The sequence below is a fragment of the Erinaceus europaeus genome, chromosome 4 (genome assembly GCF_950295315.1).
Source record: "Erinaceus europaeus chromosome 4, mEriEur2.1, whole genome shotgun sequence".
In the NCBI taxonomy this organism is placed as follows: Eukaryota; Metazoa; Chordata; class Mammalia; order Eulipotyphla; family Erinaceidae; genus Erinaceus; species Erinaceus europaeus.
Genome location: NC_080165.1, coordinates 37,935,340 through 37,960,652, shown reverse-complemented (window position 1 = coordinate 37,960,652; position 25,313 = coordinate 37,935,340). Strand labels below are relative to the sequence as shown.

The 25,313-nt window shown below is 38.7% G+C and overlaps 1 protein-coding gene across 1 annotated transcript in view; it reads right to left on the bottom strand.

Annotated features, from left to right (window-relative positions):
* Positions 1 to 25,313, bottom strand: part of RIPOR2 (RHO family interacting cell polarization regulator 2) — a 275,401-nt gene that overhangs the window by 66,098 nt on the left and 183,990 nt on the right. The window contains exon 2 of the mRNA XM_060189283.1: positions 9,124 to 9,250. Coding sequence (XP_060045266.1) covers positions 9,124 to 9,250 — 127 coding nt within the window. The remainder of the gene's footprint in view (positions 1 to 9,123; positions 9,251 to 25,313) is intronic.

The window sequence follows — 25,313 nt, the reverse complement described above, 5'->3', positions numbered from 1 at the left end:
ATGCCTCTCACCATTGTCACTGGTCATCTCCATCAGGAACAACATAATGGGCCCCTTTGTGGGCCCCTATAAGACCTTGCCTTCAATGTGGATCAACAATGACAGGGAATGTTCCATTCTCTGAAGTATGTTGGACAACATACTCTACCTATTATTACCTGAGGAAGATGGGTCCTGAAATTAGTGCAGCCTGGTATGTTCCTAGCTGTGACCACAGAGTGCAAGCTCAGAACTACAGGGATGCAGAGGTTACATAGGCAATTATGTGGAATAGGGGCCCCAGATCAAATTGATGGGGTTTACAGTTAACAATATTTATATACTTTTCCCATATTTGGGAGCTATTCTCTTCCCTAATACAGCTTTCTAGTCCTTTTTCCAACTATGACACCATTTCACCAGACAATAACTTGTGTTTACCTGCATGTTAACTGTCAGGTTCAGGCAAAAACTAGTAAAGTCATGGGCCCCTTGTAATATACCTAAAATAGACCTACCAGCTTTTTCCAAAACGAAGACCCCAAATCTTCACCTGCAATATTCTTGCCTTTAGGTTCATGATTAATCAACAATTTGTTCTGATTTATATCTTAATGTTTTCCAGCCACCAGGTTCCAGATTATGCTATGATGTCAATCTGACTTCCCTGGGCAGATGACCTCACCATGTGTCCTGGAACCCTGCCTCCCCAGATCCCTGCCCCACTAGGGAAAGAGAGAGACAGGCTGGGAGTATGTATCAACCTGCCAATACCCATGTTCAGTGGAGAAGCAATTACAGAAGCCAGACCTCCTACCTCCTGCACCCCATAATGACCCTGGGTCCATATTCCCAGAGGGATGAAGAATAGGGAAGCTGTCAAGGGAGGGGATGGGATACGGAGTTCAGGTGGTGGGAACTGTGTGAAACTGCACCCCTCCTATCCTATGGTTTTGTCAATATTTCCATTTTATAAATAAAAATAAAAAAGAAAAATACAACATGAACTTTATTCCATACTGTCTCTTTCACTACCTATGCTTTCTTTCTTGATTACCCTCAAGCTATATTTTAGATAAAAGACAATCGCAGGAAACCAGAAAATAGACTTTCCCATGACTGAATGACCTCTACTTCCCAGAATCAACATGCTGAGGTAGTTTTTTTATACATCGCCTACATTTACACCAAACACACTCTGTGAAATTTAGATGCAATGGAAAATGACCCTAAAAAGGAGTGTGTGTTTGTGGGTGGGAAGGAGGAGGGTAGGAACTACTAGACACATACATGTCTAATTCTTCAGTCATTTTCTTTCTAATCAATGGGGTTTACATTCAGTAATATTTATATACCTTTCCCGTACTTGGGAGGTACTCTCTTCCCTGATCCAGTTTTCTGGTTCTTTTTCCAACCATGACATCATCTCCCCAGACAATAACTTGGATCCACCTGTATATCAGATGTCAGGCTCAGGGAAAAAAGAACAAACTAGTATAGTCATGGGCCCTTTGAAATATAACTAAAATAGGCCTATTAACTATCTACAAAATGGAAACCTCCAACTCTTCATCTGCACTATTTCAGCCTTTAGGTTCATGATTAATCAACAATTAATTTGTTTGTTTCTATATGTTAACTCTTTTTCAGTCACCAGGTTTCAGATGCTAACATGACGTCAACTAAACTTCCCTGGGCAGACAACCCCACCAATGTGTTCTGGGATGCTGCTTCCCCTGAGCCCTGCCCCACTAAGGAAAGAGAGAGACAGGCTGGGAGTGTGGATTGACCTGTCAATGCCCATGTTCAGTGGGGAAGCAATTACAGAAGCCAGACCTTCCACCTTCTGCACCCCGTAATGACCCTGGGTTCATACTCCCAGAGGGATAAACAGTAGGAAAGCTATCAGGGGAGGGGATGGGATAGGGATTTCTGGTGGTGGGAATTGTGTGGAGTTGTTCCCCTCTTATCCTATATTTTTTGTCAGTGTTTCCTTTTTTTAAGAAAAAATTTTAATATTTATCTATATTTATTTTCCCTCTTGTTGGCCTTGTTTTTTTAATTGTTGTTATTGATGTAGTTGTTGTTAGAACACAGAGAAATGGAGAGAGGAGGGGAAGACAGAGGGGGAGAGAAAGAGAGACACCTGCAGACCTGCTTCACTGCCTGTGAAGCAACCCTCCTGCAGGTGGGGAGCCTGGGGCTCGAACTAGGATCCTTCCGCTGGTCCTTATGCTTTGTGCCACGTGCACTTAACCCACTGTGCTACCGCCCGACTCCCCAGTGTTTCCTTTTTATAAATAAAAATTAAAAAAAAAAAGTTAAAAAAATTTAAGTTACTGAGAAAGTCAGCTTTTGTGGTCCAGGAGGTAGCGCAGTGGTTAAAGCATTGGACTCTCAAGTATGAGGTCCTGAGTTTGATCCCTGGCAGCACATGTACCAGAGTGATGTCTGGTTCTTTCTCTCTTTCCTCTTATCCTTCTTATTAATAAATAAATAAGAGATCTGTTTTTCTCCTCTCCTCTCCTCTCCTCTCCTCTCCTCTCCTCTCCTCTCCTCTCCTCTCCTCTCCCAGATCAACTAGGAATACCAAAGGAGACCACCTGGGACCGCAACAAGACAGGACTAGAACGACTACAGGAACCCACCAAATCACCAGTGAGTGCAAACGCACATTGCTGGTGACAGAGAGGAGCCTAGAGAGAGACTAATTGGCTGGTAACAGTCTGGCAGTTTATCAGTTGAGACATCACCTCCAGTCTGTTCCACCAACAAGGGGACAGCTGAAGGGAGGAGAGGACTCCCCAGAGACTCACCAAGTGCAGCTCTGAGTCTCCATTGCTACTGCCCTCAGAATCTGGAGCAGTGGCAAGGAGGTAACACCGGGGGACAGAGATCTAACCAGGAAACTCAGGAGATCTATACCTCAGTGGCATAGCTGTGGGGCTGTGAAAGTCTCTTTGCATAACCAATGGACTATCTCTGCCACACCCTGCCTTATCTCTTGGTCAGGAGTCAGTGATTAAGCTAAGAAGCCTACTTATAGTTTAGAAGTCCTCAGGCTCCCATAACCTACAGACAAAAAAAAAAAAAAAAAAAAAAAAAAAAAGGCTTTTAAATCACTGAGCTCCAACTCAGGGATTAAAATACTATTGAAACAACTGTTAACTTCCACCACTGTGAACCCTTTAATTACCTTACTTAGACACAAGTCAATCCAGGAAATAGTGATCAGTAATTTGAAAAGTACTAAGAGAGAGAACTCATAACATAATATATAAAATGGGTTAACCAACAAGAAGAAATATTGGGGAAACTAACCAGGACAACAGTCCAGCTAAAAGCCCCCCAAAGGGTGAAGCACAAAATAACGAGTTCAAACATTAGCTAAGGAAATAATCACTGTAGTTAGTAAAGAGTTTGAAAGAATTGTAATCAGAAATACAGGAACAACAAATGAGACTCTGGAAGAAAACACTATCTCAAGGTTATTAGAAAGCTGAAAGATGAAATAGCTGAGCTAAGAACACAATTAGCTGAACAAGCTAAAACAGTATCAGAACAGGGCAACAAAATAGATGAACTCCAGAAAACAGTAGAGGGCAGAGAGAATAGAATCAATGAGGCTGAAGACAGAATTAGCAAGATCAAGGACAAATTAGAGACACTAAAAAAGAAGTAAGAGATCTCAAAAAGAGATTAAGAGATGCTGAAAACAACAACAGAGTCCTATGGGATGACTTCAAAAGAAACAATATACGCATTATTGGCTTACCAGAGGAAGAAAGAGAGGGAGAGGAAGAAAGCATTCTTCAGGCCATAATAGCTGAAAACTTCTCTAGTCTAGACAACATCAAAGACATAAAGATTCAAGAAGCCCAGAGGGTCCCAAACAGAATTAACCCAGACCTAAAGACACCAAGACATATCATATTTAGAATGGAAAGGAATAAGGATAAAGGATCCTGAAGGCTGCAAGAGAAAAACAAAGAGTCATCCACAGAGGAAAACCCATAAGATTAGCAGCAGACTTCTCCACACAAACACTACAGGCCGGAAGACAATGGCAAGATATCTATCCAGTGCTCAATGAGAAAGGCTTTCAACCAAGAATACGATATCCTGCTAGACTGTCATTCAGACTAGATGGAGGCATAAAAACCTTCTCAGACAAGCAATAGTTGAAGGAATCAACTATCACCAAGCCTGCCCTGAAAGACGTTCTGAAAGGTCTTCTATAAACAGTCAGACCACCATAAATAGGACATATATCAGAACACTCTAAAACTCTACAAGAATGGCATTAAAACATCTTCAATCTTTGATATCAATAAATGTCAATGGCCTGAATTCACCTATTAAAAGACAGAGTAGGAAGATGGATCAGAAAATACAACCCAACAATATGCTGTCTACAGGAAACCCACCTAACTCAACAAGACAAACACAGACTTAAAAGTGAAAGGATGGAAAACTATCATACAAGCCAATAGCCCACAAAAAAGGGCAGGAATAGCTATTCTCATATCTGACACGATAGACTTTAAAATAGATAAGATTAAAAAAGATAGGAATGGACACTACTTAATGCTCAGAGGATCAGTCAATTAAGAGGACTTAACAATTATTAACATCTATGCACCCAATGAGAAGCCATCTAAATACATCAAATGTCTACTGAAAGGGCTACAGCAATGTATTAACAGCAACACAGTCATAGTAGGGGACTTCAACACCCCATTCTCTCAGCTTGACAGATCATCCAGGCAGAAAATCAATAAAGACATAAGGGAACTAAATGAAGAGATAGATAAACTAGAACTATCGGACACTGTCAGAGTCATTCATCCAAAGAAACTGGAATACATGTTTTACTCAAATCCACATGGGTCATTCTCAAGGATAGACCATATGTTAGGCCACAAAGAGAGCATCAGCCAATTCAGGAGCATTGAAATTATCCCAAGCATCTTCTCAGACCACAGTGGAATTAAACTAATACTTAAAAATCAACAAAAGATTAGTAACAGTCCCAAAATGTGGAAGCTCAACAGTACACTTCTTAACAACTTCTGGGTCAAAGAGGAAATAAAAGAAGAAATCAAAATGTTTCAAGACTTCAATGAAAATCAAGACACAAGCTATCAAAATATTTGGGACACAGCTAAGGCAGTTACTGAGAGGGAAGTTCATAGCTATACAAGCACACATTAGGAAACAAGAAAAAGCACAAATAAACAGCCTGATTGCACATCTTAAAGACTTAGAAGAAGAACAAAGGAACCCTAAAGCAACCAGAAGGACAGAAATCACTAAAGTTAGGGCAGAAATAAATAACATTGAGAATAAGAAAACCATACAAAAGATCAATGAAAGTAAATGTTGGTTCTTCAAAAAAGTGAACAAAATTGACAAACCTTTAGCCAGACTCACAAAACAAAAAAGGGAGACGACCCAAATAAATTGGATAGTAAATGAAAGAGGAGATATCACAACAGACACCGCAGAAAGTCAATATATCATGCGAGGCCTCTATGAACAAATATATGCCACCAAGCTAGAGAACCTGGAAGAAATGGATGATTTCCTAGTTACCTACTAACTTCCAAAACTAAGTAAAGAGGAAGTGGATAACATGAACAGGCCCATCACAGCTAATTAAATTGAAACAGTTATCAAAAATCTCCCCAAAAATAAAAATCCTGGAACAGATGGTTTTAAAAATGAATTCTACAAAACCTTCAAAGAAGAACTAATACCTCTACTTTTAAAAGTCTTCCAGAAGATTGAAGACACTGGAATACTCCCTGCCAACTTCTATGAAGCCAAAAGCACTTTGATACCAAAAGCAGACAGGGACACAACCAAAAAAGAAAGCTGCAGACCAATATCTCTGATGAACATAGATGCTAAAATACTGAACAAAATTCTAGCCAACTGGATACAGCAGTATATCAAAAAGATTGTTCATCATGACCAAGTGGGGTTTATCCCAGGCATGCAAGGTTGGTTTAATATATGTAAATCAATCAATGTGATCCACCACATCAACAAAGGCAAGACCAAAAACCACATGGTCATATCAATAGATGCATAGAAAGCCTTTGACAAAATACAACATCCCTTTATGATCAAAACACTACAATAAATGGGAATAGATGGAAAATTCCTGAAGATAGTGGAGTCTATATATAGCAAACCTACAGCCAACATCATACTCAATGGTGAAAAACTGGAAGCATTTCCCCTCAGATCAGGTACTAGACAGGGCTGCCCACTATCACCATTACTATTCAACATAGTGTTGGAAGTTCTTGCCATAGCAATCAGACAGGAGCAAGGAATTAAAGGGATACAGATTGGAAGAGAAGAAGTCAAACTCTCCCTACTTGCAGATAACATGATAGTATACACAGAAAAACCTAAGGAATCCATCAAGAAGCTTTTGGAAATCATCAGGAAATACAGTAAGGTGTCAGGCTACAAAATTAACATTCAGAAGTCAGTGGCATTCCTCTATGGAAACACTAAACTAGAAGAAATTGAAATCCAGAAATCAATTCCTTTTACTATAACAACAAAAACAATAAAATATTTAGGAGTAAACCTAAGCAAAGAAGTGAAAGACTTCTATACTGAAATTGAAAAAGACACAAAGAAGTGGAAAGATATTCCATGTTCATGGGTTGGTAGAATTAACATTATCAAAATGAATATACTGCCCAGAGCCATCTACAAATTTAATGCTATCCCCATTAAGATCCCAAGCACACTTTTTAGGAGAATAGAACAAATGCTACAAATGCTTATCTGGAACCAGAAAAGACCTAGAATTGCCAAAACAATCTTGAGAAAAAAGAACCAAACCGGAGGCATTACACTCCCAGATCTCAAATTGTATTATAGGGCCATTGTCATCAAAACTACTTGGTACTGGAACATGAATAGACACACTGACCAGTGGAATAGAATTGAGAGCTCAGAAGTGAGCCCCCACACCTATGGACATCTAATCTTTGACAAAGGGGCCCAGACTATTACATGGGGAAAGCTGAGTCTCTTCAACAAATGGTGTTCAAAAACATGGGTTGAAACATGCAGAAGAATGAAACTGAACCACTGTATTTCACCAAATATAAATATAAATTCCAAGTGGATCAAGGACTTGATGTTAGACCACAAACTATCAGATACTTAGAGGAAAATATTGGCAGAACTCTTTTCTGCATACATTTTAAAGACATCTTCAATGAAACGAATCCAATTACAAAGAAGACTAAGGCAAGTATAAACCTATGGGACTACATCAAATTACAAAGCTTCTCTTCACAGCAAAAGAAACAACTACCCAAACCAAGAGACCCCTCACAGAATGGGAGAAAATCTTCACATGCCATACATCAGACAAGAGTTTAATAACCAACATATATAAAGAGCTTGCCTAACTCAACGACAAGACAACAAATAACCCCATCCAAAAATGGGGGGAGGACATGGACAGAATAGTCACCACAGAAGAGATCCAAAAGGCTGAGAAACACATGAAAAAAATGCTCCAAGTCTCTGATTGTCAGAGAAATGCTAATAAAGACAACAATGAGATACCACTTCACTCCTGTGAGAATGTTATACATCAGAAAAGGTAATAGCAGCAAATGCTGGAGAGGGTGTGGGGTCAAAGGAACCCTCCTATACTGCTGATGGGAATGTCAATTGGTCCAACCTCTGTGGAGAACAGTCTGGAGAACTCACAGAAGGCTAGAAATGGACCTACCCTATGAGCCTGCAATTCCTCTCCTGGGGATATATCCTAAGGAACCCAACACACCTATCCACAAAGATCTGTGTACACATATGTTCTTGGCAGCACAATTTGTAATAGCCAAAACCTGGAAGCAACCCAGGTGTCCAATAACAGATGAGTGGCTGAGCAAGTTGTGGTATATATACACAATGGTATACTACTCAGCTGTTACAAATGGTGACTTCACCATTTTCAGCTGATGTTGGATGGACCTTGAAAAAATCATGTTAAGTGAAATATATCAGAAACAGAAGGTCAAATATGGGATGATTTCACTCTCGGCAGAAGTTGAAAAACAAGAGCAGAAAAGAAAACACAAGTAGAACCTGAAATGGAATTGGCTTATTGCACCAAAGTAAAAGACTCTGGGGTGGGTGAGTGGGGAGAATACAGGTCCAAGAAGGATGATAAATGACATAGTGGGGGTTGTATTGTTAAATGGGAATCTGGGGAACGTTATGCATGTACAAACTATTGTATTTACTGTTGAATGTAAAACATTAATTCCCCAATAAAGAAATAAATTAAAAAAAAAAAAAAAGAAAACAGAAGTAGAACCTGAAATGGAATAGGCATATCGCACCAAGGTAAAAGACTCTGGGGTGGGGGTGGGTGGGTGGGGAGAATATAGGTCAAGGAAGGATGACAGAGGACCTAGTGGGGGTTGTATTGTTATATGGGAAACTGGGGAATGTTATGCACGTACAAACTATTGTACTTACTGTTGAATGTAAAACATTAATTCCCCAATTTAAAAAAAATAGTAAAAAAAATAAAAATAAATAAATAAATATCTTCAAAATAAAGAAAAAGAAAGTCGGGGGGGGGGGCTCAGGCGGTAGTGCAGTGGGTTAAGTGCACATGGCACAAAACGCAAGGACCAGCGTAAGGATCCTGGTTCCAGCCCCTGGATCCCCACCTACAAGGGGTGTCATTTCACAAGCTGTGAGGCAGGTCTACAGGAGTCTGTCTTTCTCTCCCTCCCCTCCCCTCCTCTCTCAGTTTTTCTCTGTCCTATCCAACAATGGCATCAATAACAACAAGAATAATAACCACAACACCAATAAAAAAAAATCAGGGCAAGAAGAGGAAAAAAGTGACCTCCAGGAGCAGTGGATTCGTAGTGCAGGCACCAAGCCCCAGCAATAACCCTAGAGGTGAAAAAAAAGTCAGCTTTTAATTTTAGGTTTATTACATCTTTTCTCATGAAAGAATAAAATAAGGTGTGTGTGTGTGTGTGTGTATATACACAAAGCCACATATACACAGAATTTCTTCAGAGCAACAAAACTGATGCCCTTCTCAAACTGCAGCCCAGAAGAGAAACACCGAAGTCTTGCCTGGATCTTCTTTCCTGAAGGCCGCTGAACCCCGCAAAGGATTGACTTCTAATGATTCCATTGGGCCCTCCAGGTGAGAAGGACTGGGATCCAACCAACATGATTTCTGGGAGTCTGGCTGGTAGTCCTGTAAGAGAGTGTAAAGTTTATGGCCAATTATAGGCAGGTTCAGACAGAAAATACATTAAGCTTGTCAACAATGATAAAAGGGTGTGACAGGACTGAGGTGAATCATGAGACCAATAGACACTTTTGAGGTTTCTTCCTTACTTAGAAAAAAATGTAATTATCTTTATTTAGTGGACATAGACAGAAACTGAGAAAGAAGGCAGTGATAGAGAGGGAGACAGAGAAACACTTGCAGCCCTGTTCCAACACTTGTGAAGCTAACCCCCTACAGGTGGGGACTGGGGCTTGAATCAGGACCGTCCACACATTGTAATGTGAGTGCTTAACTAGGTGCACCACCACCTGGCCCCACTTCTTCCCTTTTCCTAGTCTTCTTTTTTTTTTTTTTTTTTAATTTTTGCATTATCTTTATTTATTTATTGGATAGACACAGCCAAAAATTGAGATATGGAATGGGGAGATATAGAGGGAAAGAGACAGACACCTGCAGCCAGCTTCACTACTTGTGAAGCTTTCCCCCTGCAGGTGGGGACTGGGGGCTTGAACCTAGGTCCTTACATATTGTAACATGTGCCCTCAACCAGCTGTACCACTTTTAAGCCAAAAGTTTCTGCTTTTAGGTGAAGGAAAAAGATACCCATCTCCTGAGACATAAATATACCAAATCATCCTAAACTCTCAGCCATTTCAAATTTCCTGCAAGGATTTGTTCTTTTCCTGATAAACCAAGTTTAGCTATACCTTCAAGAACATAAAAACTTTGGAATGTTTACTTCTAATCTACAGTGAACATCAAAAATACACAAATAGGTCAAGTTTTAGTTATGTCCTGCTTCACATTCCAAACCCAGCCAGGTTTTAGGGTATAATTTGAAACTTAGAAGTCAAAAGGCTAAAAAACAAGAGGTTTCTTTAGAGATAAACTTACTTAAACTTGCCCTACCCTTTTCTATCCTTAAGGATAATCTGTAAGATAAGACCATACAAAATTGTGGCAGTGCAAATTAAGAAGATAAAGAAAAGGCTCACGAAAGAAGTGATAATCTAGGGTTATGATTCTCATCACAGGAGAAAATGCAAAAAGAAAAGAAAGCAGAAAGCAGTCCTTTCTCATTTCAGTCCCTTGCTCTCCTTTACACAGACTTCACAACTGACCAAAATGTATTGTCAAAATACAACTCAGCCTGAACAAAAGCCCTAGGTTGATTTCCCCAAAGGAATGTCCTAAAACGTTCAGGTAATTCAATCAGGAGTAGAAATACATCTTATTCTTTTAGCAGCTACCCCAGTCCAAAGAAGGGGTTGGTGAAAAAAGGAAAAAGGGGAGGCAGCCTTTGTTGGGCAGACACCAAAGTGATGAGCCTGAAGAGTATCAATAATTGTCCTTGTGAGGCCCAAAGCAAGAAAAGCCAACAAACAACATCAATACAACTCATTGCAGTCCATCTGGAAGGAAAAATCCACTCCAGCTTGACCATGTAGCTCAACAAAGCTTGACCATATAGCTCAACAAAGTATGGAGAGCGAAGGACAAACAGCTCCTTTCCTCAAGCAAGTTTAGTTTTTAAATCTTCTCTGCCCTCCCACCCCTCGCCCCCACTTCCCAGCCTTCCTCCTTAAGCAGAAGAAAGCAGCCTCTCCCCCTTTCCCCCCACCCATCATGCCTTCTTGCAGAGCACAGGTGATGACTCACTGGGTCTTGCAACAAGCAACAGACTTGTCCTTTGATGTGAGTGGGGCCTGAAGCCCACCCATTCCAGTGGGAGGCAGCATTGTCCAGAATATTTTTTTAAATAATGAGGTAGAAGTATGTATATGCAGTCACTTTAATTTTTGTGTGCCCAAATGATGAAACAAAAAATGCAGGTGCAAAGAAGACTATGTTTATTTCTCTCCATGCCCCAAGGCACAAAAATAACAATGATTCATTTAAATCCTTAACGAGGTTGTCCTAAGCACTTTTTGCTAGTGACTAAGAGGTTGGTCCACTTTTAAGAATATCTTAGGATGGTTTCATTCATAAGTGGATATAGAGAATTGAAACACATGAACTTGGGAGGAAAAAGTCACCAAACTGTTTCTAAGACTTTGTAAGAATTACAGTTGTTACCATGGAGGGTGGAAGGCACAGAGCTTTGGTGGTAGTTGTGGTATGGAAGTATACCCCTGTAATCTTATAATCTTGTAAACCATTATGAAATAACTAATAAAATTATACTAAATATATAAAGAAAATTTCCTTATGTTCAGAAACATGTTTATCTTGTATTACTTAAAAGCACCAAGGAAATACTGCAGTTTGTTCTTTCTGTATTCAATTTTATACCAAAGTCCCAGGTTCAATCCTCTGCACCACCATAAGTCAGAGCTGAGCAGTGCTCTGGTTAAAAAAAAAAATATATATATATATTAAAAATGCACTTTAAAATATAGAAACACGTGGGGGGTATGGATCAACTTGCCAATACCTATATCCAGTAAAGAAACAATTATAGAAACCAGACCTTACACATTCTGCACCCCATGAAGAATTTTGGTCCATACTTTCAGAGGGGTAAATGTTAAGGGAAGATAACCAAAGGGCTGTGAACTCCAAATCCATCAGGACCCGGAGGGAGGGGTGGGGGAAGGTAAAACACTCAGAAGCAGTAAGTGTGACTTAGAAAGGAAGAAAAGGTAAACAGGTAAACTATTAATTCCCCAATAAAGAAATTTAAAAAAAAGAAGAAGAAGAAAGGAAGAGAAGGCAGGACCATAGGGAAAATGGGCAAATATACAGAAAGATAAATAGATATTTATAGAAATGATAGCTCATATCTGTGTCCTGGGGAGAACTACTGCAGTTTCAATGGAGGAAATGGGGACACAGAACTCAGGTGGTGGGAAAGGTGTGGAATTACACCCCTGCTATCTTATAATTTTTTAAATCAATATTGAAATAAATTCTTACTTTATATATATATATTTCATCTGGTGCAATTTTGAAAAATTTTTTAGAAATTATTATTATTTTATATTACAGAATTACATGTCAACAGGGGTTTGAAGCCACACCATTTCCACCAGCAGAGTTCTGAATCTTCACTCTCCTCACTGCAATCCACCACAGTTCCCCTAAGGTTGTAGACATGGGCCAACCATCATCTCTATACCTATCTGTCCACATTTATACATAGTTGTCCCTTTTTTTCTGATTCAGTCCTCTCTTCCCCTCCAAGCCACTCATGACAACATCACTACCTCCATATGTCCCTCTTCTTTTCCTTCTCTCTCTGATGGAGCTGGAGTTCAGAGCCTTATTATTTTCATCCTATCACTTCTGCTTTATATTATTTTCCACCTTTATTTTATTTTAAGTTTGATAGGACAGAGAGAAATAGAGAGCACAAAGGGAGATAGAGAGGTGGAGAGACAGACAGACACTTGCAGACCTGTTTCATCACTCATGAAGCTTTCTCTCTGTAGGTGGGGACAAGGTGGGGAGGGGCCTCGAACCCAGGTCCTTATTCACTGTAATATGTGTACTCAACCAGACGCATCACCACCTGTTCCTTGTAAATCAATATTACATCACTAATAAAAAATCATTTTGCTAAATTTTATTGGGTTGGAAAAGTCATGATGTATCTTTGTATAGAAAAAAACCCAGAAAAATGCATCATGGCTTTGCCAACAACCCAATATTAGTATTGTATTTCATTTCTTAAATTATTTAACAGTTCTGCTGCATCATGGAATTCTTTCATTAAATTCAAACAGTTTAGATGGCTTAGCCATCTGATTCTCTTATATTTCTTTGAAATTAAATTTTTGAAAGATTTGTATTTATTCACAAGAAAGAGAAGAATCAGAACATCCCTTTGGCATGCACAGTGCAGGAGATTAAACTTGCACTTGCCAGTCCATTGCTCTACCACGTGCAGGTCAACCACTCAAAACTGTGTTTTCAAACCACAAAGATGTTTTTTTCTCTTACTCATAGGTTTGTTAGTTTTACTTACTTAAAGCTTCTAGCACTTTGACTTAATTAATATACAGTATAGCCTGGGTGCTAGGAGTTTGCAAAAGGGCCCCAAATAATTCTGATAGTGAGGGAAAAAGAAAGGAAAAAAAAAATGTGAGTTAGTTAAAATTTCAAAACTTCCCTGGGCAGACAACCTCAATGACCTTACCTTGGAACCTCACCTCTCCAGAGCCCCACTCCACTAGGGAAAGATAGAAACAGGCTGGGAGTGTGGATTGACCTACCAACGCCCATGTCCAGTGGAGAAGCAGTTACAGAAGCCAGATCTTCTACCTTCTGCACCCTATAATGTCCCTTGGTCCATGCTCCCAGAGGGATAAAAAATGGGAAAGCTTCCAGTGGAGGGGATGGAATACAGAACTCTGGTGGTGGGAATTGAGTGGAATTGTACCCCTCTTATCCTACAGTCTTGTCGAGTAAAAATATAAATAATTTAAAAAAAGAAAAAAAAACCTCAAAGCTTCAGTTAAAATACTCTGCTATAATTTCTCAAATCTACTTTTATAAAAAAATGCTATTCTTTGCAAAGTTTTATGAACATTAGGGAAAACAGAGGGTGGAGGGAAGCAGTCTGTGGAGTACTTTTTCTTTCTTCTCTATTCTATCATAGATAACAGGCTTAAGAGAACAAAATCAATGTTTTAGATTCTAAGACTGTAAAGTGATTTGGGATAGGTAAAATTCTTAGAAACTTTTTTTAAATTCTTTTTTTGATTTTTTTTATTATTTTTTTTACCAGAGCACTGCTCAGTTCTGGCTATGTTGGTATGGGGGATTGAACCTGGGACTTTGGAGCCTCAGGCATGAGAGTTTCTTTGCATAACCAGTATGCTATCTACCCCCCACCCAAAACTTTTTACTATATTTGCATGTTAAATGGAGGGTCACTAGGAACTTAAGGATTTTATTAATGTTCTCTTTTGTTTTTCTAGTGTTAGAAATGATCAGTATCTGTCAGGAAAGAATTTGACAGAGAGCTGCTTTAGGCAGAGATCATTATCCTGCTGTCAATCCCCCTAAGATCTGACACACAGCCCTGGGAAGGTCATAAAACAAGCATGGGCATGTCTTCCCACACCCTGCCTAAGTCAGGTTCTTGGAGAAAGACAAGGAATAAATAGTCTGGAACAGGGTAGAACAGACAGTATTAGGAACAAGAGTATTGCACTCCTTCTCCACAGCCCTACTTCTCAAGATTGCTGTTTGTTGTTAGTCTTCAAACCCAGCTGATAGTTATCTCCCTCCCTCCCCCCCCCCCCCCCCCGTCCCCCGCCTGATCCTTGCCAGGCTTCACCACTCTGAACCAAGTTTTGTCTGACAGAAACAGAGACAGAAGGAGTGAAGGAGAAATACCACAGCACCAACGATTCCTTTAGTGTGATAGGGAACAGTCTTGAGTCTGGTTCTTGTACATAACTAAGTAGTCACACTATCCAGGTGCACTATTTTGCCAGTCCATCTGCCATTTTTTTTTTTTGACAACATCATTCCCACATCTTGATGCCTTAAGTCTTCAGGCTCCTCCCTAGCTTCCTAGAAGTCTCCCAGTTTTAAATCTTACCAGCTTCCAGCAAAACTACCACTGAAGTTACATACATGTTTTCAAGCTTTAATTACTTAAACCTGGTAAACTTCACAGCATAATTTACATTTTACTAGCAGATGCTCATTCAAAAAATTTCTGCCTAAAGAAAGGATAAAATAGGGGCCGGATGGTGATAGACATTACAGTGGACAAGGACCCAGGTTCAGGCCCTCAGTCCCCACCTTCGGGGGGAACGATTTACAAGTGGTAAAGCAGGACTGCAGGTGTCTCTTTGTCTCTATCTCCCCCTCCCCTCTCAATTTCTGGCTGTCTCTATAAAATAAATAAAGATGATAAAATTTTTTTTTAAAAAGGAAAGGATAAAAGGACAATTATGGTATCACAATTGGTGGCTGTAAAGTAATTCCTCAAATTTGAAGGACAATTTTGTAGTAGCAATGTAAAATTAAAATATATGCAAAGGGGGCCTGATGGTGGTGCACCTGGTTGAGCACACACACTACAGTGTACAAGTACCCAGGTTCAAGTTCCTGGTCCCTACCTGCAGGGGGACAGTTTCACATGTGGCGACACAGTGCTGCAGGTGTCTCTCTGTCTCTGTCCCTCTCTATCACCCCCTTCCCTCTCAATTTCTGGCTGTCTCTATAAAATAAATAAATAAAGATAATAAAAAATTAAAAAAATATATATATGCAAACATCACTTTTGTTATAAGGTGTTATATCTCTACTCTTTGGTATTTCCTTAGATACTTTATCTTCTTAGAGAGTAAAGATGGAGTAATATTTAAATTCATGAAGAGATGTATACATAGGGAATTTCATTACAGGTGATGTAATAGTGAAAAAATGAAAATGACATAAGAATGAGAATTAATAAGAATTAATCATTATGATTAATACACTATGATATATATTAATGAGAACAGTTAGTACAGTATGATATAACCATGGGATCAACAACTATGCAGTAACATATTAAAAACATAGTTTCCCAAGACAAACTGCAGTATAAAACTGAGTATGATACAAGGAATATTAAAAAAAAAAATAGGTTCAGGGACATAGTTCAGCAGTAAACCACAAGTCTTAAGCTGTGCATAAAACAATAAGACAATATAATATACATGAATTCTGAAAGTATAATCTATGATTGAGTCTAAATATGGGATTGAGACTATAAATTAGGATTAAAAGCGAGTCAGGAACATTTTTTTTCTGCATTATGTAAATTTTACAAAGGAAATGTACTTATAATATTGTTTGTTTAATGTAAAATTCTTATTTAAAATTGCAGATATAGGAAGTTGTTCAAAATTAGGAATGGAAGGAGAGAACTCACACACAAGAACAGATAACTGGGGGGCAGGGGTAGATAGCATAATGGTTATGTAAACAGACTGTCATGCCTGAAGCTCCAAAGCCCCAGGTTCAATCCCCCATACCACCATAAGCCAGAGCTGAACAGTGCTTTGGTAAAAAAAGAAAAGAAAAGAAAAAAAGAACAGATAACTGTTGGGTAACAGTTGTTTTTATTTATAAGTCTTACAGAGTAGAAGCTTAATTTCCAAGAGATGATATATCACACTTCATAAATTCTTATTACACCAGAACAATTCAGTCCATATAAAATCCAAATAAGTCTTTCTGATGAGCTCCTCTTAACAACTTCATTATTTCCATCTGCAAAACTTCAATTTTCAGCAGTATACTCAATACAAATTGCAAAGGTTTACCAAACACCAAATCTAATAAAGTAAGAAATTTCTACATGGAATAAATAGCAAACCATTCTTTGGCTGTTGTTATCTGAAACTGACCGGTCTTTAAGTTTGGGATTTAAGTTTAAGTCTCTAAGTTTGGGATTCTTCATCTGATCTTTTGAAAAATGCTAGAATATCCATTTTGGTTCATTACATTCCAGAAAGGTATCCAGTCTTGGCAAATGCTGAAGCTATTATGGTTTGCACCTCATTTTGTTGTGTCTCAGGAGGTGGTCGACCTTGTGCTCACTATTTTCACAATTCATGGGAAGAATGGAATCTATGGAAAGAATCCCAAAGACCTTGACTAAGAACTGAACAAATCCTACTAGTCTGTGCGGAGCCTCTTGGCACAGAAACCGGAAAAATCACATTGTTTCTCTTCTCTACTCTTCATAAAATGAAGACCGCTGATTTCTCTCCTGCTATGCGGTGCTAAGAACTAATTAAGCACATACCAGGGGCCTTTTGGAATTACAATGAATATAAGATTTGACATATTCTGTTCTGATACAGATATGTTGGTAGGTGTTATGGGCCACCATCTGATCTGAAGACCTGCAGTCTGTTTAAATTAGGAGGCAGCTCATAAAACCAGCAGGCATTTTTTGAACCAGAGCACAGAGCTTGGGCATGGTGGGGCGGAGGAAGGGGAGCTGAAGGAGATAAAATGAGATCAAGGGACCATATGAGCCCTTTTCATTTCACCTGACCTTATGCAGTGTTTAGAGTTAGCAATAAAAGGTGGAATAAGAGCACAACTCAAATGGGAAATAGCCCACCATCTGGAGACCTTAAAGATAAGCTGACTCCTAAGAATAAATGAGTGAGTGATAGTTATCACCCTTGGAGGATTTCTTAGAGGGTAGGCAAGGAAGGACATCTATTATATAGGAGGCGAATGCAGCAAGTACTAAGTTGCAGCCCATGGTGGTACTAGCCAGCAGAAGCAGTAAAAAAATAGAAGAAAATTGTTTAGAGAAATCAATCTAAGTGACAATTCTATTTCTCACTATATGTGTATGAACTGGTACTGATTTTTAAATCGAGGCAAGGTTGTCTTAAAAAGCTGTTTTAGGGTTACAATTCTGTAAACCTAGAAACCAGTAGTTGTTAAAATTACAAAGCTACACTGTCTCTATACACTGGACTGAGACCAACCCTCTGAGATAAGTCGATGACCAGTAGGTCAGCTGGCAGGTTGCTGGGGTGACATGCTGGCACACTTTAAAAATTCTGCAATTTTGCAGTACGAATGTTTGCTAGAGTAGGGAGGTGAAAACTGCCAAAAGAGCATGAGAGAGTCTGCTGGAGTGTGAGATGTGTTCTAAACCTGTTGTGATTGTTACACAATTGAATACATCTATTCAGGCTCAAATAATACATTTAGGGTAAGTTTGGGGCTGGGGATGTGAGACCCTTATTTTGGTCTCCTACATCACATACAAAGGAAAGAGACAAAAGCAAATAGAAGGTGGCTCTATGGTGCAATGGCTAGCACATTGGACTTCTAGTGACAAAAGCAAATAGAACATCATAAACGGTGGAGACATACTCTGGTCTCTCTTTGATTGGTTCTCTCACAAAAATAAATAATAGCAGTTCAAGAGGTGGTACAGTGGATAAGGCATTATACCCTAAAGCATGAGAGTCCAAAGCCAATCCTCAGAATAACAACCCCAACTAATGCTCTGGTGCTCTTCTGGTTTTACCTCTCCTATTAATAAATTAGTAAGTTTTGGGTGGGAGAGATAGGATAATTGTTATGCAAAAGATTTCATGTCTGAGGCTCCAAGGTCCCAGGTTCAATCCCCAGCACCACCATCAGCTAGAGTTGAGCAGTGGTTTAAAACAAACAAACAAATAAACAAAACAAGGGGGAGAGAAAGAAAGAAAATAAATCTTTAAAATAAATAAACTGGTAGTTTCTCTAAGAAGGTGAGTAAAATGTATGCTGTGTGAATTTTATGTAAACAAAACTTAAAATTCTAGATCATTTATAGAAAAAGTCATTATTCCTTGGGAAAGAGGCTGTGTCAAGAAATCATCACATGAAAAGGAAAAACTGAATCAGTAAGTAACTACCTGAGATTTAAGTGTTTTCGTGATTTAATTTTTATCCTCTTTTTTTAAAATTTATTTTATTTATTTATTCCCTTTTGTTGCCCTTGTTGTTTTATTGTTGTAGTTATTGGATAGGACAGAGAGAAATGGAGAGAGGAGGGGAAGACAGAGAGGAGGAGAGAAAGATAGACACCTGCAGACCTGCTTCACCGCCTGTGAAGCGACTCCCCTGCAGGTGGGGAGCCGGGGTTCGAACTGGGATCCTTATGCCGGTCCTCATGCTTTGCGCCACGTGCGCTTAACCCGCTGCGGCTACAGCCCACCTCCCGATTTTTATCCTCAAAGAGGCTGTATCAGATGTAGCACGCTGGCTTCACTATACTTTCTGAGTCATGTCTTCGTGCCCGATTTGAGTTCCTCTGCTCTCCCTTCTTAACAATGCCATCCTGTTTATGCTCCTCCACATCTTGGTCTAGAGCAGAAGTATAATTCACTTGTCTGAAGGTGGCATGTGGCCCAGATGTAAATAGCCTGCTATGGTAAATGATTATTTAAAATGAGCCCTAAAAATAGGTATCTGCTTATTATATGGTTGCAAGGTACCCATTATGGAATAGTTGACTGATCTTAAAAAAAAAGTAGGTATATTTGTCATTGGTTCATTTTTTCCTTTAAATGTGCTACTTCAAAATAAATCAAAGCAACACAATTATTTGCTTCTCTGTTGTCAACATTGTTTGCTAACCAAAGGATAAGTGCATGTGTGAGACACTCCACTGATTAAGTCAAGTCAAAGAAATAGATGAAAGAAATTATAGAACAATTCAATATAGATGCTCTCCTTAACAAGAAGATACAAAAGCGATGGGGTTTATGGTCAATAACATTTATACACCTTTCCCACATTTGAGAGTTACTATTTCCCCTGATCCAACTTTCTGGTCCTTTTTCTAGCCATGACATCATCTCCCCAGACAATAACTTGGGTTCACTTGCATATCATATGTCAGGCTCAGAAAACAAAACAAACAAACAAAAACAACACTAGTATAGTCATGGGCCCTTTGGAATGTAACTAAAATAGGCCTACTATCTACAAAACAGAGACCCCCAAATCTTCAGCTACACTATTCCAGCCTTTAGGTTCATGATTAGTCAACAATTTGTTTGGCTTTATATGTTAACTCTTCTTTCATCCACCAGGTTCCAGATGCTACTGTGATGCCAACTGGACTTCCCTGGGCAGACGACCCCACCAATGTGTCCTGGAGCCTTGCTTCCCCAGAGTCCTACCCCACCAGGGAGAGAGGCAGGCTGGGAGTATAGATTGACCTGTCAATGCCCATGTTCAGCTGAGAAGCAATTACAGAAACCAGACCTTCCACCTTCTGCACCCCATAATGTCCCTTAGTCCATGCTCCCAGAGGGATAAAGAATAGGAAAGCTATCAGGGGAAGGGATGGGATATGGGATAGGGAGTTCTGGTGGTGGAATTGTGTGGAGTTGTATCCCTTTTATCCTATGGTTTTTGTCAGTGTTTCCTTTTTATAAATAAAAAATTTTTAAAAATCTGGTATCTACAGAATTAGATGACTAGTAACTCTTCCTTATATTAGCAGGCAAACCATACAAGGCTCAACTGAATTAAAAAATTATTCTGTTTACAATTAAAGGCTAACTGGATATTTTCTAATCTGATATTTATTTATTTATTTATTTAACCAGAGCACAGTTCAGCTCTGGCTCTGGTGGTATGGGGGAACTGAATCTGGGATTCTTAAGCCTCAGGCACTAAAGTCTCTTTGTATAACCATTATGCTATTTCCTCACCCCTAACTTGATTTTCCATTGTCCATACTGATAACAAGATTTCTGCTTAAGAAAATTCAGGTAGCTTGCAGGGGAAAACCTTTGCAAGTGGTGAAACAGGATTGCAGGTGTCTCTCTGTCTCTCTCCCTCTCTATCACCTCCTCCCCTCTCAATTTGTGGCTGTCTCTATCCAATACATAAATAAAGATAATAAAAAAAATTTTTGAAAGGAAATTCAGATGGTGGTATATCAGGCAGAGTATGCAATATAAACACAAAGTGAGAACCCTGTCCAGACTTGCAAAAGGGAAGCTTCAGGCGTGACAGAATAATGCTGCAGGTGTCTTTCTTTCTCTGTCCTTCTCTCTCCCTGTTCTCTTTCTATTTCTCTTCAGCTCTATAAAAAGAAAAATAAAGGAGAGAGGATGGCCACCAGAAGCTCTGGCATCTAGTCTAATAATAGCCCTAGTGGAAAAAAAAAAAGGAAAAAAGAATGAGAAAAATGAAGTGTTTGATGAAAGACTGAATGTTTGATAATATAAGGATTGCAGTAATGAAGACTGAGGCTCAACTAAGTTGGAAAAAAAACACTAGTTTTCAGATTCTCTAGGAATTGCAATCAATGGTTTTCTTCCCATGTTTTTGAAGACTCTATGAATCAATAGGATCACTAAGGTTATTTTATATGCTCAGCTCTGGCAGAATGCTACATGTTGTTAAAGAAACAAGAAGAATCAACAACTGGTCTCTGACTTAAACAGTACTAAGAACTGGAGAAAAATCTACGATTATAAATAGGCAGATGAGAGACAATTTGTGATGTAAGAAATGGCAACCTGAAATTTATGTAGTAATTATTTATCAGTGCTCATCACAGACCCCTGCAAGCGTCAACCCGGCTTTGACCTAGCACGTTATGATTGGGCCCTCCTCAATCGCTATGGAACAGGCCATGGCCGGTGCGCCGCTATGTTCCATCGCTGGGGAGCCAGAGACGACCCGAACTGCCCCTGCGGCTACAGACAGACTATGACCCACATAGTCAACAACTGCCACCTCTCCAGATTCAAAGGAGGTCTGGAAACTTTACATCAGGCTCAACCTGACGCTGTTGACTGGCTACGGAAGAAGGGCAAACGCTAGAAGAAGAAGAATGAGCTTAGAGACTAATATCTTGCCTACTAATTAGTACTTGTTCTTAGAATACATAGTTGACTTATACCAATCAATTGGATTACACTAACAATAAAACCAAACACTTTTTATAGGCAAAGAAATATATAAATGTCAAGTAATTTGCATTACTTTCTCCCTTTCTCTTTCTTCAATTCCCCTTAAAGTGATGATAGCAGGATATGGTGGAGCTATTTTAAGGGTGTAAATGAATCATTTGAGGAGTAAAGAAGAAATGTTAATAGAATGTCTATTCACTGGATAGTCAGTTGCAGGAATTTCTAGAAAATTTGACACTGTTTCAGCCTGGGGAAAATGAAAACTGTTTCTTTTTCTATTCTAGTAGATTAAACACATGCAGAGAGTCACAACTGGCCTCAAGATAATTAGAGGAGAAATGAAATAAGGATATAAAACTCACTTAAATCTTATGGAGAACTGACTGGGCTTTGATTAATGTCATAATTCATTTAAAAATGCAAAGCCTAGGATCCTAATAGATCTTTGGTGTAAACTATACTTCACAACAGAAACAACCATTTCTTGATTTGAAGGAAAGGGGACTTTGTTCTTAAATCAATGTTGAAGCTGCTAGCAATAAGTAAATTTACCTTTAAAAAAATCTGTAAAACTCAAATATACCAAAGGGAAAAATCAATTGGGAATATGTACTCATAGACAGATTGACTGATTCTGCTAAAGGAAAAATACACCCACCACAAACCCTCAATTTTTGATCACCAGATTCAAAAACAACATGCCAGAATAGAAGAAAATGGCCCCATGCCTGGCATTATCGACTCCTTCCGGCGTTCTTACATGTAGCATGTTTATCCCTAGAGCCTGCAACTCATTTCTACCTAATGGTGATGATTGCTCTTTTTTTTTTTTTTTTAAATAACACCAACATTATACTGGCATCTTACAGTAACTATTACAATTTGATTTTACCGAAATTATCATTTTTATCATCTCATATTTTTTGTTGTTTTCATTGGAATTGAGCTATACCTTTGGAAACACTACACAGAGAAGAAAAAAAAAAAGAAATACTGGGCTCTAGGAGAACGTATTCATTAGTATGCTAGAGTATGCCGGCACATTGCTATGCACCATGCACTTGCTTCTCTGCCCAACTTATGTAACTGGCACAGGTCTTCATTCATTAATATACATGAGAGTCAGAAATTCCAGATTATATAATTGAGTCTTATAAATAAAACTGTCTGGCATAATTCATCTCAGAGAAATGCTAAATTATTTTAAAACATTTCATATTGTGGTCTGGGAGGGGTTGAATTTGATCCCCAGCAGCACATGTATTAGAATCACATCTGGTTCTTTTTTTTTTTTTTAACCAGAATACTGTTCAGCTCTGGTTTATGGTGGTGCGGGGGATTGAACTTGGGACTCTGGAGCCTCAGGCATGAGTGTCTGTTTGCATAACTATTATGCTATCTACCCTCCACCTGATATCTGGTTCTTATGCCTTCTAGCTATCTATAAGATGGAGACCCCCCCAACTCTTCATCTGCACTATTCCAACCTTTAGGTTCATGATTAGTCAACAATTTGTTTGGCTCTATATGTTAACTCTCTTTTCAGCCACCAGGTTTCAGATGCTAGCATGATGCCAACCAGACTTCCCTGCACAAACACCCCCACCAATGTGTCCTAGAGCATTGCTTCCCCAGAGGCCCACCCCACTAGGGAAAGAGAAAAGTAGGCTGGGAGTATGGATCAACCTGTCAATGCCCATGTTCAGTAGGGAAGCAATTACAGAAGCCAGACCTTCCACCTTCTGCATCCCACAATGACCTTGTCCCAGAGGGTTAAAGAATAGGAAAGCTATCATGGGAGGGAATGGTATACGGAGTTCTGTGGAGTTGTACTTCTCTTATCCTATGGTTTTGTCAATGTTTCCTTTTTATAAAAAAATTAAAAAAAATTAAAAAAGAATGATACCTGGCTCTTTCTTTCTACCCTCCTTCTCATAAATAAGTAAAATATATATATATTTTTAAAAAAGCTTTTCAGATTTACCTACATAAACTAATAGGTTTTTCTACCTTTTTCTTTTCTTTTAAGATTTTATTTATTTGTTAATGACAGAGATAAGAGGGTAGAGAGAAAGAGAACCAGAGCATCACCCTGGTACATATGCTGCTGGGGACTGAACTTGGGACCTCATGCTTGAGAGTACAAAGCTTTAGCATACATTGCTCCACCTCTTGAACCACATTGATGGATTTTTCTTGTGGTCTGTTAATTTATTTCTGGTAATTGAGACAAGAAAATTGAATTGATGGAAGATTGACTGCTAAATAGGTGATGACAAATATAGGTAAAAACACCAACTCAATTGCTGTAACAAGATCATGAACTTCCTTTGAGCTAGGTGGTTACAGAAGTGGCAGACTTAAAACTAAGCCAATCCTTTCAAATGCAAGCTACATTCATCATTTTATTCCTGTTGTTATGACAACACTTGTAAAAGCAGCACTTCAAATACTTAGCATTCAGGCATCTTATTATAGATTTGAAAATTATACATGAAGGTATGAAATGCTGCTCCCAGGGGATTTAAAAGGGACTTTGTGATCTTGAAGAGAGGCAGAGCTAGAACATCTGAGCTTCTCCACCTTGAACCCTCAAATTTCTTAAGTTGGTTGTATTCTACCAGAAAAAAGAAGTGAGAGTTCACCAGAGGAGGGAAGCTTAAGATATTCATGTGGGAAGATATGTATTATTATTCTTCACAGTCTCTATTCGATACTTGCATTTGTGAAAAAAAGCATTTCTTTATTATCTTAAATATTTTATTCTCTATCAAGAGGTATAAAATCACCTAGCCTGTATCATACAGTTTTTAAGTATGTAAATAATGGTGTATTCTGATTGACTTCAATTGGTTTTGATTAGTTATTGTAATGATTTTGTTTTGAAACTTCAGCTTTGAAGGAAGGTTTCTTATCATAGAGTAATTATGAAGATTAATAGTTAATAAAGGGATATTATATTGCAATGAGATTGCTATACCCTATAAATGTTTATTAAGGGAGTCGGGTGGTAGTGCAGTGGGTTAAGTGCACGTGGCATGAAGTGTAAGGATGGGCAAAGGATCCCAGTTCGAACCTCTGGCTCCCCACCTGCAGCGGAGTCCCTTCATAAGTGGTGAAACAGGTCTGTAGGTGTCTCTCTTTCTTTCCCCCTCTCTGTCTTCCCCTCCTCTCTCCATTTCTCTCTGTCCTATCCAACACAACTACATCAATAACAACAACAATAATAACTACAACAATAAAACAAGGGCAATAACAGGGAATAAATAATTATAAAAATATTTATTAAATATTACCTTATACTTCACATAAATAGAAAATACTTTTTTTCCTAAGGGCTAGGTGAATGTGAGAACTTTTCAGTCATTATACTTTAACAGGAAGAAATTTAACTGCCATGTTGAAATTCTCTCTGCCTTGAAGTCAATTTATCTAATAATTTTATCTTAGTCTTCCTAAGTTTGTGGTGTTTTGTATGAAGTCATGAGAGTTATTACTAAAGTATAGCTTTGAACAGAAAGAAGGATAATAAGACTCATTTTAGTAAAACTCCGTGTCAAAAATTACTATAGGGTTCTAACAGAAGAAGAATGAATATGAATGTGCCATCACGTGACATCAGA